The sequence below is a fragment of the Podarcis gaigeae genome (assembly GCF_964106915.1).
Source record: "Podarcis gaigeae genome assembly, chromosome: 1".
Taxonomy (NCBI): Eukaryota; Metazoa; Chordata; class Lepidosauria; order Squamata; family Lacertidae; genus Podarcis; species Podarcis gaigeae.
This window is the reverse complement of record NC_139678.1, coordinates 27539273-27565541: the sequence shown is the minus strand read 5'-3', so window position 1 is coordinate 27565541 and position 26269 is coordinate 27539273. Positions and strand designations below refer to the sequence as shown.

Genomic DNA, 26269 nt, shown 5'->3' with positions numbered 1-26269 from the left:
GTAAAACAAAACAGTGTGTGAAAAATAAAAGCCAAGGAAATTACACCATTAAATCAGATTTAAGTGCAACGAAAGAGGGCAACCCCGATATTTTGCCAGAATTATGTGAGGAATTGTGCCAAGTCAGAGTGGCTATGCAAAGAAGGTTAATATAGTTTGGTTTATTTCTCACAGGCTGAAAAAGAGATCACGGATCAAGAGAATGTTGGATTTGTGGGATGTGTTGGTTTTTTAACCCTGTGTAATTCACTCTGTGATGCTGTTGGTTGAAGAGGCGTGGGAGGGGGGGAGAATTTGTCTAAATAAAGAAACTTCAAAAGCTGGAAAATCACTGATGTCTTCAGACGGGGGGGGGGGAGTGGGACTCCAATGCTCAGATGCATGGCTTGTATCCACCAGGAGTTATTTGTTCAGTTTTGTGGGGTGTGTTTTATGGAACTCCCCTCTAATTGAAGTTGGATTGGCCCCTTCCTGTTGAGCTTCCAGCACCTGCTGAAGAACTTTTAAAAAAATAATAATTCGAGCAAGCATTTTAATTAAAGTCTGATTTTACAGTTTTAACCTATTTCTACTGTATTCTTGTACACACCACTTATTGATTATTGTAGTTAAGCAATATATAAATTGTTTAAATAAATAAAATGCTGGGGCCATATAAAATTGGAGAATACAACACCGATCTTGCTCTGTTTGCATTGGCTGCCCAATTGTTTCTGGACTCGAGACGAAGTGCTGGCATAGATCTTTCAGAAGCCTAATAAGGACCAGATCATCTCAGAAACTGCCTTCTCCCAGATGACCCTGCCCAGCCTTTTATGACTGGCCTCGGAAGCCATGTTTTTTGTCCCATAATACCATGAGATCAGCCAGGCAGGTAGGTGGGCAGACATAGTTATAATGCGCACAGTAGGACTTTGTGGACAGCTCGAGATGCTGTCTTCAGAGTGCCTGAGAGTATTGCAATGTTCTTAAAAAAAAAAAAGTTAACAGAAGAAGAAGAAAAGTTTGGATTTGATATCCCGCTTTATCACTACCTTAAGGAGTCTCAAAGCAGCTAACAATCTCCTTTCCCTTCCTTTTCATTTATTTATTTTTGAAGTCATCGTGCAGTTCTTAGGTGCTCTGTAGGCAGCCTCCCTGGCTGCCCCCACTTTGGGCATTCTTCCATAGACATTCTAGGAAGCACAGGAAAGCCACAGAGGTGCCTGAGGGTGGCATAAATCTATGCTTGAAAACGTGTTTGTTTGTTTTTAAGCACACCTTGTAATTTTATTCAGGTAATGACAAAATGATGAATCTTCCTTCTACACCTGAAAACAACTGAAAAATACCCCCTGCTTTCATTGAGGATGGGAAAGGATTTGCACAACGGTACAGTGGTACCTTGGGTTACAGACGCTTCAGGTTACAGACGCTTCAGGTTACAGACTCCGCTAACCCAGAAATAGTACCTCAGGTTAAGAACTTTGCTTCAGAATGAGAACAGAACTCGTGCTCTGACAGCAGGTGGCCCCATTAGCTAAAGTGGTGCTTCAGGTTAAGAACAGTTTCAGGTTAAGAACGATCCTCCGGTACGAATTAAGTTCTTAACCCGAGGTACCACGGTAGAAGGAAGGTACGGATCCCTTTTTACTGTGCTACTGAATCTAGACAGTAGATGGCAGCAGGCTTCTGAATCTGCTGCAAAAGCAGCAGTGTACTCTATATGTGATCACAGAATCAGAATTACAGAATCTTAGACTTGGAAGGGACCCCATGGGTTCCCTAGTGCAACCCCCTGCAATGCAGGAATCTCAGCTAAAGCATCCATGACAGATGGTCACCCAACCTCTGCTTAAAAACCTCCAAGAAAGGAGAGTCCACCACCTCTCGTGGGAGTCTGTTCCACTCTGAACAGCTCTTAATACCACATGTTTAGTCAGAATCTCCTTTCTAGCAACTTGAAGCCATTGCCCCGAGTCCTACCCTCACAAGCCCTTAATATAGTTGAAGATGGCTATCTTATCTCCTCTCAGTCTCCTCTCTTCCAGGCTAAACATACTAAGTGTTTCCAAATTTTGTGATACAGTTTTCCAGCAAAAAATTGTGCACAAAGATACAGTGAAAATAACATATAATTTATATTAATGAAAATAACTTTTTAATATATGAAAGTGTGTTTCCTGAATTGCAGACTATTTATTTAGTTCCAAAGTGGTAACTTCTCTTGGATTGGATGGAATCATCTAATTAAAAAGTGAAGAAAGGGCACGAAACTAGAGTTGAGTTGGAATCTCAGGTGGTGGCTAGTTAAGCAGAAATTCCACCAGGAAGGTGGAATCCTTTGGGCACTAGTAAACAGCAATCTTGGTTTGTTTTCCCTGTATCTCAGAGGACCGTAGAATATGGAATCCTGATCAGATCGAAACAACGCTGGCAGAAATGTTAAGTGGCACTGTCTATAAATGAACTTGCAAAACAAATGGGAATATATTTTGAAAAGAAGAAATATTTATCTTGAAATAAGAAAATAGGCAACCTAATTCTATGCATGTGGACTCAAGATATTCCTGCTGAATTCAGTAGGGTCTACTCGCAGGATTGCAGTAAAAAGCTGTATACCCCCCCCCAAAAAAAAAGAATTATGGGAATTGTAGTTTGCTCCTCACATAGTTATAATTCCTAACAAACTACAGTTTCTAGGATTTGGGGGTGGGGGATGTGTGCTTTGAATATGCTTTAAACGTATGGTGTGTATATTCAGCCTAGGTAAATTTTATGAAGAATTGAAATATGTAGTAATATAAAGACCAAAAAATAAGTCAACTTGTTGAGCAACTCTTAGTCACTATTCATTTCTCTTTTTTTTTGTTGTTGTTTTTTTAATTAGAAAAATTTTATTTGCAAAGAAATCACATATCATAATAAAAACATATACATATATATGCTTACAAGAAAAAAGTAAAAGAAAAAAGAGAAAAGAAAAAGGATTACAAGAGAAAAGATAAAAGAGAAAATGATGAACAAAAAGAAAAACGATAAAACAGACTTCCGTCCAACTCGGTCTTGGATTACATATCCTTAGGTGATCTTTGCAGTAGAACTAACATTAGTTTTATACATCGAAGGTATTAATTATCATCTGCTGTTATGTTGGTAATTCCCATATTGGTCTCAACATAAATTAAAAATTTATTCCATTCATCTTTAAGTTTCATTGTATTATTTTGCCTTAATTTCTGTGTTAGTCTCGCTAATTCTAAATATTGATATAGCCTCGCTTGCCACTCTCCAATCGTGGGCATATCAGGGGATTTCCATTTTTGTGCAATTAGGATCCTCGCTGCGGCCATGGCATATTGAAAAAAGGTTTGATCTGATTTTCCTATTTCCTCGCCAATCATACCTAAGAGAAACAACTCAGGTATTTTGGGAAAGTTATACTTCAGAATTTTTTTCAATTCATCGTAAATCTTTCCCCAAAATTCCTTCACTACATCGCAGGTCCACCATATGTGGAAAAAGGTCCCAACCTTGTCTTTACATCTCCAGCAGTTGTTATCAGCAGTTTTATACATCTTTCCTAACTTTGCTGGGGTCAGGTACCAACGGTACATCATTTTCTCTAAGTTTTCTCGGAGGGTTGCACACGCTGTAAATTTCATACCTTTCCTCCAGAGTGTCTGCCATTTATTATAATCAATATTATATCCAAGGTCTCTATCCCATTTTACCATCACTCCCTTCACCAAATCCTCTCTAGTATCCCATTCCAATAATTGTTTATATAGTTTGGAGAGGAGTTTATCATTACTCTCTAGGATTTCCACCTGGAATCTTGATTTTTTATCACTCATCCCCAATTTCTTGTGCTCATTCCACAGTGCATTAATCTGGTGGAAGTGTAACCATTCTTTTATCTTGTCTTTCAACTCTTCATAAGACTTCACCTTCCACCCTTCTTCAGTCTTAACTAAAAGATCCTCATAGGTCCATCTTTCACCCGTCATGTTTGTTTTTTTTATTTTGATAATGTCAACTGGGGAGAGCCACCTAGGGGTCCCTTTTTCAATCAATTTTTTATACCTGTTCCACACCTCCAGTAATGAGCCTCTAATTATATGATTAGAAAACCCTCTGTGGACCCCACCTTTCTCCTGCCACAGGTAGGCGTGCCACCCAAACCTGATATCAAAACCCTCCAGATCCAGTAAGTCAGTATTTCTAAGGGTGGCCCAGTCCTTTACCCAACATAAACAAGCTGCCTCATAGTACAGCCTTATAGTCGGGACTGCAAAGCCACCTCTCTCTCTTATGTCTGTTAGGTATTTAAACTTTATCCTGGCTCTCTTCCCCTGCCATATAAACTTAGTCAAAAATTTTTGCCAGTTCCTAAAACGGGTGATGCCTTTAATTATCGGAATATTTTGAAACAAAAACAATAGCCTCGGAAGAATACACATCTTAATCGCTGCCATCCTCCCTGTCCATGAGAGCTTCAGCCTATGCCAGGAATCCAGATCTTTTTTAATTTCCTGCCAAATCTTGTCATAATTATCTTCAACCAGATTTATATTTTTCGGTGATAGCCAAATTCCCAAATATTTTACTTTATTCACAATTTTTATACCAGTCTTTTGCTCCAATTGGGTTTTGTCCTGATCGGCCAGATTCTTTGTTAAGATTTTTGTTTTCTCTCTCCCCGCCCCGCCCCGCCCTCCCTCCCCTCCACCTCTTCTCCCCTCCTCCTCCTCTTCCTCCTTGCTCCTAGGTCTATTCTCTGTCCTTCCCAAGTCCTTCTCATACCTTCTCAAAAACTTCTCAACCTCCTGTGTGTCCATCAATCTAAATTTTTTATCTTTATAGAAAAAGGTAATCCCTTCCGGGAACTCCCATCTAAATTGTATCCCGTTTCTCTTCAAAACGGCTACCACTTGTTTGTATCCCTCTCTTTTACGTAATAACCTGACCGGTATTTATTTGTAGATAATAATAGGTCTTCCATCAATTCTTAATCTATTATGGTAGCTCGTTCTTAAAATTAAGTTTTTCATTTCCACTGAGTTAAAGATCACTAAACAATCCCCCAAGAATTTATTAATTTTTAAGTGTTTAGGTCTTGACATCCTAAATACATTCTCTATAGAGAGGGCCATCTCTTCCTCTCTTATACCTAGCCATTTAGAGAGTTCTTTAATCATTTTTCCTCTTATATCTTCATTTCTTTCCTCTACTACTCCCCTAAATTTCAAATGAAGCTGTTTTTGTCGCATCTCTGCCATGGCTAGATTATCCCAGATCCTATCTTGTGAGCTGTTTAATTCTCTTAACTCTTCTTTCATCTTCATTGTCTCTTTTTTCTGTTCCCTCATCTCTTTCTGCAGCTTCTTGTTAGATTCCTCAATTAATTTGGACTTAACAGAGAGGTCTTGAATTTTAGTTGAGAGTTCTCCCACTGCTCCTTCTATCTTTTTATCAATCATCTCCTGTACCTCTCCTAGCTTGCTTTCCATGTATAATACATTTTGTTTAAATTCCTCCTTTATTTTCGCCCACAAATTGCCTAAATCTTTAATTTCTTCCTGGCGGGACAGCTTCCTTTCCCCCGGGGTCCCGCCCCCTTTCTTCCAATCCTTTCCGTCCTTCCCCGTCATTTCCAAATCTTTCCCCCAGCCAATTCACTTCCCCTCCCGCCCCTACTTCCTCCCCCCCTTAGATCCCCTAGTTCTCAGCGATATCAACAATTATAGGCAAAAACAAAGCAGAAATAAGGCAGTTTTCCAAACCAAATATAACCAGCCCCTTCAGTGTTAAGTCCAAACGTAGTCCCCAGACACCCCGGAGCAGAGTTCTGTGACACGGCCAGAGAGGGATGCGGGAGATATGGTGCGGGGTGGCTCGACCCAGAATCCTGACGTTGTCTTTCAATTCACTCTCGCCAGTCCAATTTCCCCCACTTGTCCTGAGTCACGAGGCAGTAAAGATTAACTGTCCGCAATCAAGCTTTAAAGGTGTATTGTCCACTTTGATCTGATTTACTCCGATTCAAAGTCTCCTTTCTATATGCCACCATCAGTATCCAGGTCGAGGTGGTATACACAGATTTTTCTAAGCCGCGTGGAGCTAATCCAAGAGCCACACAGCCTCGTCAGTTTTAACCCCCTTAGTCCACGTCCGACCGCCGGGGGTGTCCTCCCCCAGACAAGAGAAGGAGGAGTGAAAAAGGAGAGGGAGCAGTGGCGTAGGAGGAACGGAGAGGGGGGACAGAGGGGAGGTCTTCACACTTTAGACCTCTCTCTCCTCTTTGCTACCGCCTCTTTCCTGAAATGATCCGTCCGCTCCTCAGAAATCCTCAACATACAGTCTATATTCCTTCCAGGGGAGGCGTAAGGAACACCCGGAGTGTTAATTAAGAAAAATATAAAAGCAGGAGGCAGCTTGAGCAACATAAACATAAAAACGTAAAAACGTGCAGCAGCCTAAGGAACAACAACGTAAAGAAAAAAAAGAAACACCCCGCTTGAGCGGCGTAGGCAGCACAGAAGAGCAGACTATGAGCCCACAAAAGTTTGATTGGTCCTTATTGTCCGCTAAGGCTCCAAACTTCTTTATCCGTTTTGTAATTCTTAAGGTCTCTTTTAGGCAAGTTAATCTCACTTCACAATTCACAACTTAAAGGTGCACTCACTCAGACAGACTTTGCAAGACTTCCTCATACCGCCGACTTCCCTCTGCGCCATCTTAATTCCGTCACCGAGTGAACTCCCAGACACGATTCAAAAAAAGTACCAGGCATCCCGCAGCTCCACTACTAGCTTTGCGCTTTTGAAAGAGCGTTCTGTGAGACGCTACGACACGCTGCGGATCCCTTTCTTATCTTTAGGAAGCCCGTCGCCTCTCCAGGCTGGAGCTCGAGGCGTCGCGCTGCGGAGTCGGAGCTTTCCCCAAATTGCGCTAGCGGTCCCCCGTCTTCTCGCCCTGTCGGCGCAGAGAGGTAACACAACCGCTTCCATGCTGCTGGGAGCCTGTCCCCTAAGGGTACCCCCCTTAGGGTTTTCGGGTTCGCTGCGCCCTAGCGACTCCCCCAAGCCTCCACAACGCCCAGAAAACCGAGAGCCGGTTCTCTGCGCTCCCTCCCTGGCTGCGACCGGAACCGGAAGCCTACTATTCATTTCACTATTCATTTCTCAAGTTTTGTATACAGTGCAGTATGAACTTACTCTAATTGAGATAATCTGGTAATGATGTTAGTGGAGGAGAGGAAATATTTCAAGTGGGTGGGAATATTTGCATGAATTCTTCATGAATGAGCATTTCTGTTCATGAACTATGTTAGTGCAGAAAGGTATGGCTAGCAAATATTTTAAGCAAAGCCTCCCCTGCAAAGATGTGCAAGCGATTTGCCTAGTTACATTTATGTCAAACCTATTCATTTTTATTCATTGCGAACCTATTCATTTTTATTCATTCATTTGAAACATTTATGTCCCCTGTCTTTCCAAAAAAGTTTGAAGAAGCTAAGGAAGAGAACAAAATATAACATACATAGTTTTAAAAACATACACCCAAAATAGAAAATTATGTCAATATTTAGATGACCGAATACCAACTATTATGTTTTTATAAGATGAATTTTGAGTGGATTCACATCACCATTCTTCCAGACTGAGGATATTCTTGTAGGCAGGTTTCCTAATAAATCAATGAGAATACCTGCTGGGCTAGGTTTTGTTGTGTGTATATGTTCAGGGGTATTGCTGATGCTGCAGTGTTGCAATTACAGGGACAGCTTTATAAAAAATTTTATCTACGTATGACTAGGAATTAGAATATTTCACTTGTTCCACTACTTTAATGTTTCGCTGGTTCTTCTCATCGGTATCCCACTTTTGAATTCTGGTTTCAACAAAAGAATTTTTTAAATTAATTTCAATTCAATTCAATTTGGTTTCAACTCCTCCAGCTCATTTGCATTCTTCTATCCCTCTGTATGACTGATGCACACTAGTAAATATACAAAAAATAACTTTGCTGTACATGAGGATCACCTGAAAATTGCTTCTTCTTCTTCTTCTTCTTCTTCTTCTTCTTCTTCTTCTACTTCTACTTCTTCTTTTTTTTTTGCATGCATGCATCATAAAGTGGTTCCTTAATTTCACATATATGCTTATATATGCACATATATGCACATATATGCTTATACCCCTTAATTTCACATATATGCTCATATGGTCTGAACTGGTGGTGGCTGACCAGGAATGAGAGCTTGCAGTCATAGTAGATTGCCCTGATGCAGACATTGACCCAGTGTTCAGCAGCTGTGAAAAAGGCAAACGGCAAGCTGGGGTCATTCAGAATCCAATATCTTGACGCTGTTATACAGATCTGTAGTGCAGCTGCATTTGGAATATTATGTACAGTTCTGGTCTCCAAGCTGCAAAAACAAGTTGGAAAAGGTTCAGAAAAGGACAACCAAAATGATCAAGGGGGTAGAGCAGCTCCCCTGCATAGGTGCCAACTCCCTGGGTGCCCAAGCACCCACCAAATTCCCCATGAAGGGGCCAGAAACCCACAAATTTCAGTGTCAGGGCCATGCACACTGCATGGCACCCACAGCCCAGGCACCCACGGTCATGGGGCCAAGCTGGTACTCCTGCTCCCCTATACAGAAAGATTACAGCATTTGTGACTGTTCAATTTAGAAAAATGGAAAGAGGTGATATGACAAGAGGTTTATAAAACTATTCATGGCATGGAGAAAGTGGACAGAAAACATGTTTTCTCCCTCTTTCATAAAACTAGAGTGGTACCTCGGGTTAAGTACTTAATTCGTTCCGGAGGTCCGTACTTAACCTGAAACTGTTCTTAACCTGAAGCACCACTTTACCTAATGGGGCCTCCCGCTGCTCCCGTGCCGCCGGAGCCCGATTTCTGTTCTTATCCTGAAGCGGACACTCGCCCGAAGCACAGGGAGCCCTCCGGAGGGCTCCCCGTGCTTCAGGCGACAGGCTGCCGCCCCAAGCCTCGCGCGCTCGGCAGGACCTCCCGCCGGGCGCGCAAGGCTTGTGGACACTCGTCGGGGCTGCAGGCTGCTGCCCGCAAGCCTTGTGAGCCCGCGGGAACTCCCACCAGGCTTGCAAGACTTGCGGATAACTTCCTGAAGCCTGGAGAGCGAGAGGGGTTGGTGCGCACTGATGCCTCTCACTCTCCAGGCTTCAGCGAAAGCCTGCATTCGCCCCATAGGACGCACACACATTTCCCCTTCATTTTTGGAGGGGGAAAAGTGCGTCCTATGGGGCGAAAAATACGGTATTTCATTGTTACGACTTCCTCCAATTATGGTTTATGGTCATTAATTGTAGGCATGACAGTGCCTCCATTAACTTATCATAACTTATTCATAAGTCATTGAGAGATTTCGGCTGTGAATAACAGGATTTGGCACTAGGAATGCCTGGATTTGAAATACTTACTTTAATATCGCCATTACCTTGCCCTTTGTGATTGTTGTTGAAATTAACCATGAAGTATTAGATGTTCTGTCTAAAGCAGGCATCCCCAAACCCGGCCCTCCAGTGTTTTGGGACTACAATTCCCATCATCACTGACCACTGGTCCTGTTAGCTAGGGATTATGGGAGTTGTAGGCCTAAAACATCTGGAGGGGCGAGTTTGGGGATGCCTGGTTTAAAGGGTTTCCTTTCAACATTTTGGAAAATATTTATGGAAGATACTAGGGTAAGGAGTGGGGAGTTTTTAATAGATGTCATATTAATAGCTTTTCATCCTGCTTCCTAAGTGAAAAAATAATAGGATTCAGTCTGACACACAGATTTCAGCCTTCCTGTTCCACTAATCCTATTGTTTTGAGTGTATTTTGTATAATTAATTGTGCAGATGTGGTAAAGCCATGAAGACTGACATTATTAGACAAAAATTCTACCAGCTGAAATATGAGGCATAATAAACAACTTTCTTAAAAAAATCTTTTTTTAATAATAGGCACATTTGGGAAGCTGTTCCATGGAGTACAGATTTAGCAATGAACCATAGGCGCCGACTCCATGGGGCCTGAGGGGGCCCGAGCCCCCTCAAAAATTCGTTTGGGGGGCTCCGCCCCCCCAATAATTTAAGAAAATTATTACCGTAAATTTCGCTCTATAACACGCAGATTTTTTCTCCTAAAAAGGAAGGGGAAATGTCTGTGCGTGTTATTGAGTGAATGTGTGGTCCCTGGAGCTGACTCGCCGGAGCGCAGGGGCAAAAATAGGCAAAAATCAGGCAAAAATAAGATCGGGCGGGCGGGCGGAGGGAAGGCGGAAGCTGCTGCTTTCCTGCATTCTGCCTCAGGGTCTTACTGCCCACCCGCTTCTGTTGCTGCGTTTGCTCAAACTCAACAAAGAGCAGGGAATCCCCTACCCTCCTGGCAAGCAAAGGGTTAAGGAAAGGATCGAGTCCTTCCTTCTAATTCTTTCCTAGTCACACTGCGTGCAGGCTCCAGCCCACCACCTCCTCCTCTCCGTGCTCTAGGGACTCGCAGGTGGGAGAGAGAGAGGGGGGGCTGGCTTGGGGGGGATGACTTTTGCCTTCCTTTCCTCCCCCCCACCCCGTTAAACTCCTTCCCTGCATTCTTAGCCAGCTGCTTCTCCGCACACCCCTCTTGTGCTTCTTGTCCCTTCTGTGTTTTTCCTTCCCTCCCCATTTAAAACGTGGTGACAAAGCACGGATCCACATGGATCCTCAGGATTTTTGCATTGGGTCACTCCAAATTCACCATCAGATCACATTACATGTCCATGGCTACAGTCTGTACCAAAAAAATCATGCACCCACTGTTGCCTGGGGCTGCAATGGTGCAAAAACGTGGTTACAAAGCATGGACCCACAGGATCTTTGCACTGGGTCACCCCAAATTCACCATCAGATAACATAGCATGTCCATGGCTACAGCCTGCACCAAAAAAATCACGCACCCACTGTGGCCTGGGGCCACAATGGTGCAAAAACGTGGTTACAAAGCACGGATCCACATGGATCCTCAGGATTTTTGCATTGGGTCACCCCAAATTCACCATCAGATCACATAGCATGTTCATGGCTACATCTTGCACCAAAAAAATCACGCACCCACTGTTGCCTAGGGTCACAGTGGTGCAAAAACGTGGTTACAAAGCACGGATCCACATGGATCCTCAGGATTTTTGCATTGGGTCACCCCAAATTCACCATCAGATCACATAGCCTGTCCATGGCTACATCTTGCACCAAAAAAATCACGCACCCACTGTTGCCTAGGGTCACAGTGGTGCAAAAACGTGGTTACAAAGCACAGATCCACATGGATCCTCAGAATTTTTGCATTGGACTACTCCAAACTCACTGTCAGATATTAAAAATCTTTATAAAATAGAGAATTAAATACATACAGAATGTTAAATTTTCAGTTTCGAAATATTAGTACTAGTTTAGTACTGTATTTCTATATTACTATAGTACTGTATTAGTTATTTTCAAATACTTAAATATTTTTAGGGTGTAAGACCCAATTAAAGCCCGTTATTTACATACAGTATTACAGTATTTACATACAGTATTAGGCATACTGTATTAACTTTATTAACTGTATTAAAGCATTAACTTTGAGATATTATTTTTATTTAATGAACCCTCAGCCTTATTCAAAGTAAGCTTAAATTAGCTATTTCACTTATTAATCAAAGTGCTATTACTGTGCGACAGCAATATTTTATGTTTTATTCTTTTAATGATAGTTTAGGATTTATTTAAATATCATTTCAGTCTTTTCAGAGCTATATATTCACTGCTCTGTAATAGTCTATAAGCATAATTGTTACTGTAAATTAAATTAGCTTTTTACGAAAATACCGTGCGTGTTTATGTTTTGTTTCTTTTTTCAAAGCCAAAAATGTTTATGTTTTTTTTTTTTCAAAGCCAAAAAGTGTTTCAGGCTTGTCGAGTTTCCCGGAGTGTGGAGTTATAGAGAGTCGAGTTTTCGGGGTTCTAATGTTGATCATATGACTCTAAAATACTTTTAAAAAACTTTAAAACTCACTAATTTTCATCTAAAATTTAGAAAACTTCCCGGGGCAGGACCCCGGTATGGGCCCCCCCAATATTTTTTATAAGTCGGCGCCCCTGCAATGAACCCATTAAGCTGTGTGTCCTGATCTAGCAGGTGTCTTTTTAGGTTCTTAATATTTAGTTTAAAATAACAAGGAGTCCTACAAGAGAGGGAAACATGCTAAAATTTATTGTTGAAATGTGATTTAGAGGATACAAACAAGCATTATTTTTCTCTTTGAGGAAGTATATGGAAGAGGCATGACTGGATGGTTCACTATTTAACATAAAGTCTGCCTTTGATTTGAACTGTGGCACTGAAAGAGACTGTGTTTCCCATTTACCATGTCCCTATCCCAAATCAAATCAAATTCTGTGGAAAGTCTCATCATGATTGTACTCTAATTTAGTGTTATGTCATGTCTCCAAGGCAGCCATTTTGTGGCTGGCGCCCCCAGCACTCTCTTAAAATTCAAAATGTGACCCCTGGCCCAAACACTGCTGACCCCTGTCATATACTCTCATCATATTCTCTCATCTCCACCTGCCTTGTGTCTGTAATCATTTCTCCTTCTGCCCCCAACATAAGTTCCACTCTACTCTGAGAAACAGAATAAGGTTTTTTAATCTACAAGTCTCTTGAACTGACAGAGTTTTGTTTCTACAGGAGGTTTATGGAAACCCATTTGAGAATAATTCCTAGAGAAGCATTCTCCAATCTTCCCAACATCTCCAGGATGTAAGTTCCAACCCCAAATGTGTTTTTATATTAAAATGGGGTAAAGCATTAAAAACAACTTCGGTAGCTCGAATTGTTAGCAGAAGTAGCTGAATAAAGCTGACTGAATCCAAGAAGTAAAAAAAAACCCACACACCAGGCAAACTTAACTGAGTAACAAACAGATGAGGTGAACAAAACAGTTCAGGCCTGATGTCAATAGGCAGGAAGTTCCAAAGTGTGGTTGCCAAAATGAAATAAATTAATAATACACCAGGGATGTTGCCCTCCACACGTTATTGGAATCGTAACTCATCAGCCCCTGCCATGGTAGCCAGTGCTTAAGGATGATTGGAATTGGAGTCCAGCAACATCTGAAGGACCATAGCTTCTCCATCACTGCTATGTCCAGACTAAACAAATATTCTGTGGTCCTACCTGGTTGCTAAGTAAAATCCTGCCACGAACACGAGCCTGCCTTGCAACCGTAGTTCTGTGGATGCAATCAGAACTGTTATTTATCTCTGCAGCCAGATGTTGCATTAAAGGTAAAGGTAAAGGTACCCCTGCCCGTACGGGCCAGTCTTGACAGACTCTGGGGTTGTGCGCCCATCTCACTTAAGAGGCCAGGGGCCAGCGCTGTCCGGAGACACTTCCGGGTCACGTGGCCAGCGTGACATCGCTGCTCTGGCGAGCCAGAGCCGCACACGGAAACGCCGTTTTACCTTCCCGCTGGTAAGCGGTCCCTATTTATCTACTTGCACCCGGAGGTGCTTTCGAACTGCTAGGTTGACAGGCGCTGGGACCGAGCAGCGGGAGCGCACCCCGCCGCAGGGATTCGAACCGCCGACCTTTCGATTGGCAAGTCCTAGGCGCTGAGGCCTTAACCCACAGCGCCACCTGCGTCCCAGGATGATGTTGCATTACTAACTGCTTAAAAAAACATAAGTACAAATTAACCTTTTGATCGCACGTTTTGGTGTGATTCCCCTGCCATCATTACTCTAACGCAGATTACTGGTCCATTTGTTCCATGCTGAGGAAGGCTTGCAAGAGCCTTGCACAGAAGTGGTTCACCAAGTAGGGTTGAACTCCTATGCTAGCTTCCTGGCAGGTTGGTCACTATTATTGCTTCCTGGGAGTGGGGAGGTTGGCATGGTGGAAACAAGAGCCAGTCTAGGGCTGCCAGTGGTGCATGTGTACCGTGCCAATGCCCCCTCTCAGAAAGTAACAGTGATCCATCTGCTGGGACACTAGCGTAACGGCCCCACCTGAGAAGACACTTCTGTTTCTGCATAGGGAATTGGATTCCCTGAAACTGCAAGCACTGCAGTTAGTTTTAATGATGGTTTATCTGAACCAGCCAGGATTGAGAAGTGCAGTTTGGAGCTGGCTTGTTCAGACAAACCATAGCTAAAACTAGCCACAGCCTGTCCCAGTTCAGAGATAGCAGCAGACTGTGGTTACTTGAATGTAGAAGCAATTCCTTGCAGCTGTGTCAAAAGAGGCAGAGATTATGCAGAAGTCCAAGGCACCAACTTGTTGTTTAGAATTCCATGCCAACATAGCCAATTAAGAACAATGAAAGGAAAAAGGGGCAGCTAACCTCCCAATGTGGTTGGACTCCAGCTCCCATCAGCTCCAACCAAAATGATCAGGGACAATGGGACTTGTAGCCCAACATCTGGAGAGCACAACATTGACTCTCCCTGGAGCAGAGGAATACTTACAGAGAATAGATACAATGAACTGATACATTTCCATCTGCCTTTGTGTATGACCTCCCTTCCCATTTTTCTCCCATGTAGCTATATCACCATAGATGCAGTGCTGCAGATGCTGGAGGCTCATTCTTTCAGAAATCTAAACAAAGTCACTCATATGTAAGTAGATGAAAATCCTTGAATAATTTGAACTGGTCCTATGATATGATGCAAAAACAGCTGGTAAAATGTGTTAAGCTGGTTGTGTGAACTTGGCTACAGTAGATCAGCTCATAATGTTAAGGTTATCAAGAGATGCATTTATCTCTTCAAAGCTGTTAATTTTCAAATATCAATATTATTTTTTTAATATTTAAAGAGCTAAATAAGAATGTCAGTTCCACAGCTCCCTAATCTGCTGCTTATTCCAAATCCCTAGTCTCTCTTTTGGATATATATCTTCCAATGACTGCTTAACTATGTGAATGCCTGATTATTATCTTCCAAAGCAACTACTCTATTCCCAGCTTAAGAATGTTCTCAAGGCAAATCTTTAAAAATGAAGTATAAGCGCTGATAACTGGGAAACACTGGCCTGCAAGTGTTCCAGTTGGAGAACAGCCTTTACCAAAGGTGTCGTGGACTTGGAAGAAGCACAAACTCAGGGCACAAAGGAAAAACGAGCTAAGAGGAAGGCACATTTGGCAAATCCTCATCGTGATCAACTCCTGCCTGGAAACCTATGTCCCCACTGTGGAAGGACGTGTGTATCCAGAATTGGCCTCCACAGTCACTTACGGACTCACTGCTAAGACTGTGTTCATGGAAGACAATCTTACTCGGCTACAAGTGATCGCCAAAAAAGAAACAATTAACTTTGTGGTGAACTACGTAATAGTATATGCTTCAGTATATTTAATCTAGGGAAAAATATACCAGCTATAGAAGAAAACCCATAGATGAAAATGAATAAAAACTACATTACCAAAAAAGAAAAAAATGAATAAAAACCCATATTCATACAGAGGCACTAACGATGAACACCAATATGACATGCTAGTGCCATTAACTGGTGGGTTTGTTTTGCAGCATTTGGAAAGTTGCATAATATTAATTTATCTCCATAGTCTATTTGCAACTGCTAGATTGTGCTGCTAAACAGGATTATGAAGCCCAAAGAACACACTCATCTAACCATACCTCTTGTCAATTAGGACAAGAAAACTTAATTGGGAAAAGGTTAAAAGGTTTGACTATGCATGGCAGATATCATTCTGTGAGGGAAAGCCCTTCAGAAATGTGAGTGTTTTTCTGAATTCTCTTCAGAGCCCCTTAGATCATTAGCATTAGTTGAATGTCACTGGCTTCTGTGTAATTATTCTCCAGAGGGCAGGGTCAGTTGGGGAATAAACAAATGCTGTCTGCTGTACGTACATTTATGTTACATTACATTTTAGAAGCCTTACTTCTAAAATAATATTTAGCCACTATCATCATAGTTTGTTTAAAGATTGGTTTCAATTACTTTAAACAGTTTAGGGGGAAACCAGTCATGCAACAGAGGACTATTCAGAAGTATATATATTTATGTATGTGTTAACATTTATTTTTAAAGGAAAGTGAGTGAGTGAACACACCATTTGTATATTTTTAATGCTTTGTTTGTTTGTTTAATTGAGAACTTGTTCCTCATAAAAAGAGGGTCTAATTGCTCTGGCTTCGACTAGTGCTCAGAAAAAAGAGCATAAGAATCATCTGGTCCAAAATTTTGTCTCACACTATGGAAGGCAAAAATAGCTCCCGAGGCGCTCATAAGGAGGGCATGATAGTGGGTCATGGATTGGCTGGATACAGAGGCTGGGGAACCCCCATGGGAAGAAGGCTCGGAGCAAGAGGAGTGGTGGTGGGATGGATGAATGGTCAGAGGGAGAAGAAGGAACAGGCTAGGAGGAGGAGGTGTCGGAAGCAGAAGAGGTAACAGGGTTTGGTGTGCCATTAAGTTAACAAAGGAAGTGGCTCTGTGCCAGAGGCCCAATGGGTCTCTATGTTAGTTAGAAAGGCAAAAGCCAGAGTTGAGGTGTGTGAGAGCTAGAAGCTAGAAGCAGGCTGGGCAGCTGAGAGACAGAGCCATGCCTGTTTTCGTCTGGAATCCAAGGCTTTGCCTATGGGAGAAGCAATACCCTCATGGGGTGTTAATGCTGTAGCCCCTACATTGTAGGCTCAGGTTGTAGATATGTGTAAATAAACCATATATCATAAAGACATCACAGTCTCTGCTGTCCATCATTCCTAGGAAAGTGATCCTTGGAACCCGTGGAAACTTGTGCCATTCGGAGACTGGGGTGGCATACAAGATAGATGGATAGATAGATAGATAGATAGATAGATCACACACCAATATTGTGGCTGGCTTTTCCTTTTCTAGTACTGGCTTTTGCTTCTTGAATAGTGACATTCCAGGGAGGCCAGAAGGAATCCAGCCATATGGCAATGCTAAAATCCCCTGCATGCTTTGTTTTTATTGTTAATTAATTTAATATTCTTTCTGAACCCATATTCATAACTGAAATCTTTTTGCACATCAAAAAATCTTTTTTGTGCCTGACCTCGAAAACATTAAACAACTGTTATTTTTTAACACAAAGGCCAACATATACAAAGACGAGCAGGCCAAAGTAATGTTTCTTTTCTGTTACATAAGTGTAAAGGGGTCCAGAATCCAATCTTTTTAGAAAATTATGCTAATCATACCACCCAGAAAACAGGTCCTCTTGCTTTTGAGGAGGTCAGCTTGTTACACGTTATTTGGATGAAACATTTGCTAATAGCCCATAGTTCACATGGAGCTCATTTATAAGAATGGACTTTTCAGTTCTCAGAATTTCATAGACCAAAGGGGCAGAGAGCACCTGTTTTGTGTGCAAGTTCAATACTCAGCATCTCTGGGGGAGCAGCAGATACTCCAGTCTGAAAGCCTGAGCTAGATGGACCAGTGGTCTGACTCTGTATAAGGCATCTTCCTATGGTGTGTGTGTGTGTGTGTGTGTGTGTGTGTGTGTGTGTGTGTGTTTAATGTGAGGTGTGCAAGAACAGAAATACTAATCTTCTTTGTGGACATTTGATTGTATTTTGAACAGAGAAATCCGAAATGCCAGAAACCTACAATACATAGATCCCGAAGCCTTCATGAATCTCCCATTGCTGAAATACCTGTAAGTACTGAAAACAAAAGCCTTGGGAATTGCTATTCTTGTAAGAATTGGGCTCTTCCCTAACCTCAGGGTTCTACCCACCAACATTAGAGTTCAAAATAGGGATATTTTTTTCATGCTTACAGCAGTGCCCCTGTTCTTATTCTATGGAGGCTTACTGGCAGGGCTTTTTTTCATCCAGAAGTCACCGGAACTCAGTTCTGACTCCTCTCAGGTGGGAGCCATTGCCTTTCTAAGAGAACAAGAGAGGCAATAATGGTGAGTTCTAGCACTTCTTTTTCTAGGAAAATATCACTGCTTACTGGCGTTTTGGAAAAATGATTTACAAATATACAGGTTGAGCCTAGGTGAAGTATTACACCTTCAAAGTCTGCTGCCTCATCTAAGCTCTCCTAGAGAAACAAGTCAGTCCCCCCACCGCCAGATGTTTTCAGAGCTCAAACTAACTCTGTCTCTGATGCACACTACTAACCGATTACTCATTTTCACAAACACTGTGGATTACCACTTTTCTTATCTGGGCTGGATGTAGGAACATCAAAAAGGTGTTTCAGGAAAACGCATTGTAAAGTTTATTATGGGAAATCACGTTGGCGAAAGGCGGGACTCCACAGCGTCTTTTGGTGTCACAGTGTTATAACACATATAAAACGCTTTTTCTTTACTAATGTAGCTGAGTCCCTAGACTTCCTCTGCCATTCAAAGGGTCAGTTGTCAACAGCAATGAATGAATCTCCCTAACAGATGAGATATACGTAGACTCTAGACTCAGATAAATCTCCTGTCCAGCCAGTTTTGACCACTGCAGCCTAGTCTTGCAGAGATGTCACTCTTGCAATCAGGAATCACTGGCTTAGATGCTACCCTGGGAGGTCAACTAGTCCGATCCTTGCTCTGACAGGTATATGAACCTAATTTATATCAGTGGAACTTAGTTTGGCCTAGATTGTATAGTTATTGTTTTAAAGGCATATCTGCACTATCTATCTTAAATCTTTTGCAATCTTACAGTATACCGGTACCACTTAGAGCTATGCTGCTGAACAGCATATAAACTGTTTAAATAAATAAATAAATAAATAAATAAATAAATAAATAAATAAATAAATAAAATAATGGGTCTCTTTGTGTACATAGGAACACCATTTAATTCTCCTTCTCTGCTTTATTTCAGTGTGATCATGAACACTGGACTCAGAGTTTTCCCTGACCTCACGAAGATCAACTCAGTGACAGCAGATATGAACTTTTTGCTGCAAGTATCAGAGTTTCCCTTCTTCTTTGAGCGGCAGCCAATGAAGTTTATCAGGGCAGAGAAAAGTTGCAGTCCATTGTCTGCTGTGTACTGCTAGACTTCATGAAGGATAGAAGAGGAAAGAATCACAAGTGTTGTTTTCAGTGGCACCCTTTTTTATCTGTTGTAATTTCTGCTTCCAGCCAGAGTTCACCAGAGAGCCTCTCTGCGTGTTACGGGTGCTCTGATTTGTTGCATAAATAGTACTGAAGAGGCCGCCCTTTGAAAATTGTAGAAAAACCATAATGAAACTTCAGGAGGAGGTGATTTTATTGACTGTTAAGCACTTTGTTCTTCAAAACCAGCACCTTTAACTGGGTGAAGAAGACAATTGGGGGGGGGCAGCAAAGCTGCTGAAGTGCTGGTATATTATTTTCTCCGTTGTTTATCCTTATTAGGATATTGCATCAGTTGAAATTTCCAGTTATCAAGGGCTGTCTCACATGCAGTACAGTGCAGTTGTCTAAATGTCTAAAGAAAAATTAAGCATGTACCGGTATGTGTGTGTCTATATCTATATCTATCTATCTATATCTATAATCACAGAGTTATAATTGTATTTTATTGCTATACTAAGCCTTTCCCCTTTTTCACAGTGAAATGGCTGATAATCCATACATGATTTCGGTGCCTGCAAACGCATTCCATGGGCTATGCAACGAATCCCTTAGCCTGTATGTTGATCGGGCACAAGTTGTATTCTCTTCCTCCTTTTCGTTTCAGTAGTTGTGAAGCAGTAGGTCAGCCTTAATGAGTAATGCTAAATAAGAAAATAGTTGTCAGTTGCAAAGATGATGGGCAGAGCAATCCTCAGGCGATGGGAGGGGGGCTATGTTTCGGAGAGGGGGCATGGTTTTGCAAGCCCCACTGAGCTTGCCCCTGCCAAGGCAGTAAGTAGGCAGTTTGGAATTTCACCCCGAGTTGTGTATTTCTTAAATGTTACCTCCCATTGGTTTCAGTGGGAAGAAAAATAAATAGGCCAAGATATAATGGAGTTTCATATAATGCCATCAAAACCAAAAATATATAGGTGTTCAGATGCTAGTTAGGGGAAAGTATACTTTGGGGGTGGGGAGCAATGGGAACAAGCATTCCAGCACCATGAGACTAAAGTAAGTTAGGACACAGTATGCATGCAAAAGAAAACAAAGCCTAGTTACAGTTGCGTCCCATCAGCTAATAATCTATTTTTTGTTTGTTTACAGAAAGCTGTACAATAATGGGTTCACAAAGGTTGACGCCCATGCCTTCAATGGAACAAAGTTAGATTCTGTGTGAGTAATCAATAATAATTACCAATTGCATCATGCTTTCAGGTATTTAAAGAATATTGGATGCATTATCTAGTTGCACTCCTTACAGCAACTCTATAAAGTAGGTCAGTGCCATTATCCCTGTTATTTCTGATGGGAGAACTGAAACGGAGCGAGTTTGGCTTGTCAAAGACCAGGTAGTGAGTTCATAGCAGATGTGAGATTCGAAACTGTTACATCACGATTTATTGCTCAGTCTCTTAAACACTTTACCACACCAGGTTCAATTAAGCACCTAACGACTTTTAAAAGTTTTCAAGTTTGGGTGAAACAGCATCTCATAGGGCTTGTGCACATTTGAGATGGGTCTGGCTTTGAAGCCATGTTTTCTCCATTCAGATTTTACCTCATTTGTTCACTCTGAAGGCAGACAGATGCCAAGAACAGGTTTACACACATGCCCAGTTGCAGCTGAAGTTGAAATTAAATTTCTTATTCCCATCCATACTGGTAAATGCTCTCTTTTGTCTTTGTCTTCGAGTTTGTTTATTTGAATGTGTTAATTTTGCACAAACGGGGCATGTGTTCAGGAGTCTGCTAAGCAGTACTCACATCTTAAAAAATGAAAAATATCAACAAGCGGATTGCCCAATAGCAAACACCTGGGAATGAACTCCCAATTCAACAAAAGCTTGCATGCACTTAATTTATGTTCAGTCCTGAAACTACAGGCATTTCCCATTCTAAAACAGAAAGATGCTTGTGCAGTCATTTACAGTGAATTCAATAGGAAATAAATGAAGCAAGGAGATTTGGAGAAATTGTTCTTCATTTTTCCAGGTTATTTGGATTTTTTTAATTGCAGATTTATTAGGGGGAAACACACAGCACAAAAAAATGAAGGGGAAAAGAGAACAAAACAAATAAATTTGTCAGCTCAACATTGTGTGTTTAGAAACAAAACAAAAACCACTGCAGTTGTGCAGTTGAACAAACCGACAACGCCTGGAAGGCCACAGTTCCCTCTTCCCACTATATGGCATTGCAAAAAAAAAAGGGGGGGTTCTTTGTTCCCAAAAACACTTTCTCAAAAAGTCTTTAAATTATAAGGGCTGTTTAGAAAGTATGAGTTAAAAGCTACAAAATTTGATTGTTTCTTAATCAAATTACCATTGTCGAGTGAAATAAAAATAAAAATATAGATGCACATGAGGGTACCATGGTGGTAGCAATGATTAAAATAGCTCCCATTTCAAGCTTTTTCAGGGCCTTAGAAAATCCTCTGGCTGCAATGGAACTAAACCTCTTGGAACCTCCATTTCATACTATTTGAAACAAAACAGAAAACAGCCACACCTCATCTGAAAATCTGACTTTGTGCTCACCATGAGTAACTTGTGTTTTTGAAAAGGAACTCGTGTTTTTACAAGCTGGTCATTTCCAGGCACCTGTAGAAACAAAGTATAAATCTCCTTTAACAGAATATTCAAGGCTAGCTTTAATCTAAGTGCTAAGCTAAACACTCAGGCTAATTGTGCCGTAGTCTTAGCAGATCATGCCAAATGAATAAGCAAAAAATCACTGCTTGCTGTGCAGTTGATTCTATTCTATTCCTTGTAGGTGTGGACACTTACATTTGCTTACTTCTTCATATTCACACACGTACAAAACTGCGGCCAGTCAGTGTAGACAACATTAGACTAGATGGTCTGACTCACTATAAGGCAGCTTCCTGCATTCCTAACCTTTTGCAGCACCGAATTACATGATAAATGTCCTACCTGGTTTAGCCTAACTTTCCTGGTTTGTCACCTGAATTGGCTTGCAAGCATTTTTGTAGTATCATTTTCATCTCTACTGTGGACCATACTTTATTTTATTCTTTTTAAAAAGAGCTCCCATTTGGAGCAGTTGAACTGTATGGTGCTTTAAAATATAACATAAACGTCAACTGTAAATTGGTGTTGTAAAATTGAGCCCCACAAGTATCTTTCTCTTACCTTAAAATAAACTCTTGTATCACAGATGTGTGTCATCATGAGTGACAACTGCCTGGAAAAGGAGACAATTCACATATGTTGGAATCTAAAATGACCGTACAGGATTACCCCCCATCTTTCCTTTCAGAAATAATAAACTTCACTGGCACTTGATGCTCCTTAGCTTCAGTCAAACATATGAATGACAGTACTAATATAATTTTTTGGGGGGGCGAGAGCAAGTGTTGCTTCTAGCCAAAAGCCACAAGGCATGCTTTTCAAGTTCTTTTTTTGGTGTCTCTTGATGTGCTAGAAATGTTTAAAAATATGGTAACGCTAGGTAATTCCAGCACGAATTCTGATTAGCTTCCTTGGCTCAGGGACTCACAACTAAAACAAACTGCTTTAGCATTTTAGTAATGGATTCTAAAATAATGAAGACATGCCCTGACAGCGAAATTTATTTTTGAAAGTGTAATTCAAGCAGCTTGGTTGGTTTGGTTGTTGCTTACACAAAGTGCTTTTAAAGTGAAGTGGAAAGAAGGAAGCTAAAGAGCTGAGGACTCAAAATTAGGTATAGCTTGGGGTGTAAGTGAGACACAGGTATGTGACTTGGACTTTTCCATTGACAAACCAGTCTGAAAGCTTTCCCCATTCATCTGTTTGGCTGCATATATATTTAAAGCATGTCTCCCACCCCACATTCTGGGAACTGTAGCTTACCTTTATTGAGGCACAATTCCCAGCACTCTTAACAAACTATAGTTCCTAGAATTGTTGGGGAAGGGGGGGAATGTGTTTGAAATGTATAGCACCTATAGACAAATGCTCTACTGAATGCACTGTGCTCCTAAATTCCTTGCGCCTCCCTCTCCTAAAAGAGATTTTGCCAATCTGGTCCTCCTCTCCAGCCAGATGTTCATATATTACATACAGGAATGTTGCCTTAGCAAAAAGCTTTCTGCCTTTCCCCCTGTTCCATTCTGCCATTGCTTCATAGTCTTAAACTGTGTTTCATTCTTGTTTGGAAGCCGAATTGGTCTGCACTCTGCTCTGGCTTCAACTTGTCTTCTCGCACAGCAAGAATTAGGAAAAATTCGGATGCTTCTTTGGTCTAGCCCAGCTCTGCTTTCGTTTTGGCACAGTGTCCCAGCTCCGGTCTAAGACAACCGACCAAGTTTCAGGCTGTCTCAAGGCTTGGATTTTCAACATCTGATCATTGGCTCCTACCTGAGAGAGGCTGGAATGCCGATTTTGGATGGCCCTGTTATTTTGACTCATGCTACAGCAACCTGATGGGCGCCTGCTATCATTTTATGCCCTTCCAGATAAGAAATAGGAGAAGAAAGATGGACTTGTTGCATTCCAAACACAACAGATTGAACATAGTTCCAGGTTCAGAAGGACCACTTGTGGAGCTCCAAAAAAGGAGCGGAGAGAAATTGCATTTCAATACTTGTGGATACGACCACAGAGCCACAAGTGTCTGGGGTTTTTTTCGGGGAGGGGGCTTGGTCAATAGGTTATTGGTTTTGTGTAGCTTGATGGCCCAGATAGAGATTGCTGGAGAGACAGGCAGGGATTAATGGAGAGGTGGTTCAAGGATAGAGCTGTATGTGCCCCATGGTTTGCCCTGTACCTCTCCTAAGCTCTCCTGCTGCCTTAAATAATTTTGGAGTATGCTGCCTCATGAAGGTTCAACTGGCAGTATAGTTGGCTTCTGTAAATGGGATTGGAAGGGGGCACCATCTTGTCCTTCATCCCAGTCCTCAAAATGCCTCGAGTCAGCTTTTTAAGGAAATTCAAAATATCTGAACAGCCACATCAAATAAAAGGTTGACACAGAAACTAAGCTCTTTTTGGCCATTTTGAGCATTGATATGACCCCAGTGATGCCCGGTCACCATTTACATATATCACTGAGGAAAAAGGTGTTGAGAAAAGAATAACAGAATGTTCTTTCTGGCATGGAGTTGGTTGGCTGGCATCCATCTGTCTCGGGAGACGGTGGAGGAATGAACCTTTGGGGATGAAGTCAAACTCTTGGAGGGTTGCAGAGCCTGCTGTGGCTGTAGATAGACCTGTTTTGTTGCAGATGTTGCAGATGAAGGCATCTGGTTGTGCTGCTACAGGTGCACCATGGTGTTGCTTCTCTCTGTGCTCCTCTCAGTGGTCATTCTTCCTCTGGTCACTGCTGTGGATACACAACCTGTCTGTCTGTTTGTCTCCAGGCACTGTGGTTATCCGTAGGGGATTCCTGCACCGCAGGGTTGATGTTGCCAGCCTTCATGTCACCTTTGTAACGCAGAGGTGGTCTGCCAACAAAACCATTGTGAAAGATGTGGGCAGCTCCTAAGTAACAATGCTTCTCCAAAACCAATTCAGTTTGAACTTCTAACCCTCATAGAAAAAGGCTTTTATCATAGAAGGCTTTTTTAAGCCAGTCAATCCCCGTAGAATAATAACATTAATAAATTCCTCGGATCAAAGAAACGAAACAAGGTCAGAGCCTTTTCAGAATATGTGTAAGATTTAGAAAGGCAGATAGACAGGATATTCTGTCTACCATTCAGATCTTTCCCACCCCCCGATTTATTTTTGTACCTCCTTATGTGATGCTTGTGCTATAGGTAACTAGACAAAAGAGGCCAAGCTTGTGCGCACATGCACATATGCTTGCTTGCGCAGACAGAAGACCGTCTGCGCAGACCATCTTCCAAATCTTTACTCATAAATGTCCCTCCCTGCTGTAAATAGAAAGGCGAACTCCCCCCACAGGGAGCACAGACAAGGGCCAAACTAGACAGTCCCTTAAACGTCTGTATGCCTTTTAGCATGTTTTGTCTTGCTTTCTTTATTGATCACCTTTAACATTTATTAAAAAAAGTTCTCTAGATGTTGTACCAACAAAAACATAACAATAAAGTGAGTTAGCAAGAAAAATCCTTTTGGATACTATTAAAAGAAAAGGTTTAAGCAACTGAAATCCATTAACATCAGGAAATCCTACATTCTGGCTCTTAGATGTTGAAGTTGGCAGCTATCATTGCAGCCCCTCCTTGCTAAGGCATTGTTATGAACGTGCCATTGGTTTGAAAGTCTGTGTTGCCTTCTTGGTAGAACCAGATAGCTAGGTTTCAGTTTTCCAACGAAGTCCTAAATATCAGAGAAAAGACTTGTAAAAACAACAACAACAATTATTCATCTTCCATTGATTTTTAGTATTCCAGGCAGAAGAGTCTTCTCATACTTCATTCTAGCACACATTCTAGTTGTCTAATGTTTTTTGTTTAATGTTTTTAATTTGCAAGGGCTGTTTGTTTGTTTGCTTGTGTGTGTATGTGTTTTAAAAAAACAGCACCATGTTTAATCTTTCTAAGGCGCTTACTATCTTCAGGCACACTCCAGTTTTTGTATTGTTGGAAATTTTAAAATCCATAAAGCCACAGAAAAAAGCAATGCCACTGCAACTTTATATATGAAGAACTTTGGGTGCTTCCAGATAGAGTCCAGATTTTCTTAACATTTTGTTGCCCTTGTCTACATTGACTCCCCCCCCCCCCAATTCTCATCTCTTTCCTTAATCACAATAAAAAGCACCCCCGCCCCCGCCGTTCTACTAAAAATGCGAACATTTCTTGCACATTGTATACACATTATGATGCACATTATTATATTATATGCAGTTTTCCTAAGCGCTCAATACAAGTGGAACTAATTTTTATGGTTGATCAGGGATCTCATAATCCTGTTCACTGGTGTCCATTGCCATGCCATTTCTACATATCAAAAAGAGAGCCACAAGTTTCTCACCTTGATTGACAGATTATACATTCATTATTGCTGGTGTTGTTGTTGTTGTTGTTGCTGTTGTTATTACATTATTCACTGGTGTCCAATGCCATGCCATTTCTACATATCAAAAAGAGAGCCACAAGTTTCTCACCTTGACTGACAGATTATACATTCATTATTGCTGGTGTTGTTGTTGTTGTTGTTGCTGTTGTTATTACATTATTCACTGGTGTCCATTGCCATGCCATTTCTACAT

The 26269-nt window shown here is 41.5% G+C and overlaps 1 protein-coding gene and 1 long non-coding RNA gene across 2 annotated transcripts in view; one reads left to right on the top strand and one right to left on the bottom strand.

Moving 5' to 3' along the window:
* TSHR (thyroid stimulating hormone receptor) overlaps nt 1–26269 on the top strand; it is a 77439-nt gene that overhangs the window by 24967 nt on the left and 26203 nt on the right. Inside the window, exons 3-8 of the mRNA XM_083739120.1 lie at nt 12727–12798; nt 14586–14660; nt 17618–17692; nt 18867–18959; nt 19583–19660; nt 20192–20260. Coding sequence (XP_083595246.1) covers nt 12727–12798; nt 14586–14660; nt 17618–17692; nt 18867–18959; nt 19583–19660; nt 20192–20260 — 462 coding nt within the window. The remainder of the gene's footprint in view (nt 1–12726; nt 12799–14585; nt 14661–17617; nt 17693–18866; nt 18960–19582; nt 19661–20191; nt 20261–26269) is intronic.
* Nucleotides 18867–24467, bottom strand: LOC310844928. The gene is made up of 5 exons (XR_014564386.1): nt 24428–24467; nt 22240–22291; nt 21625–21687; nt 19581–19746; nt 18867–18945 (listed from the first exon to the last, which is right to left on the bottom strand). It is a non-coding gene; the product is annotated as an uncharacterized lncRNA (long non-coding RNA).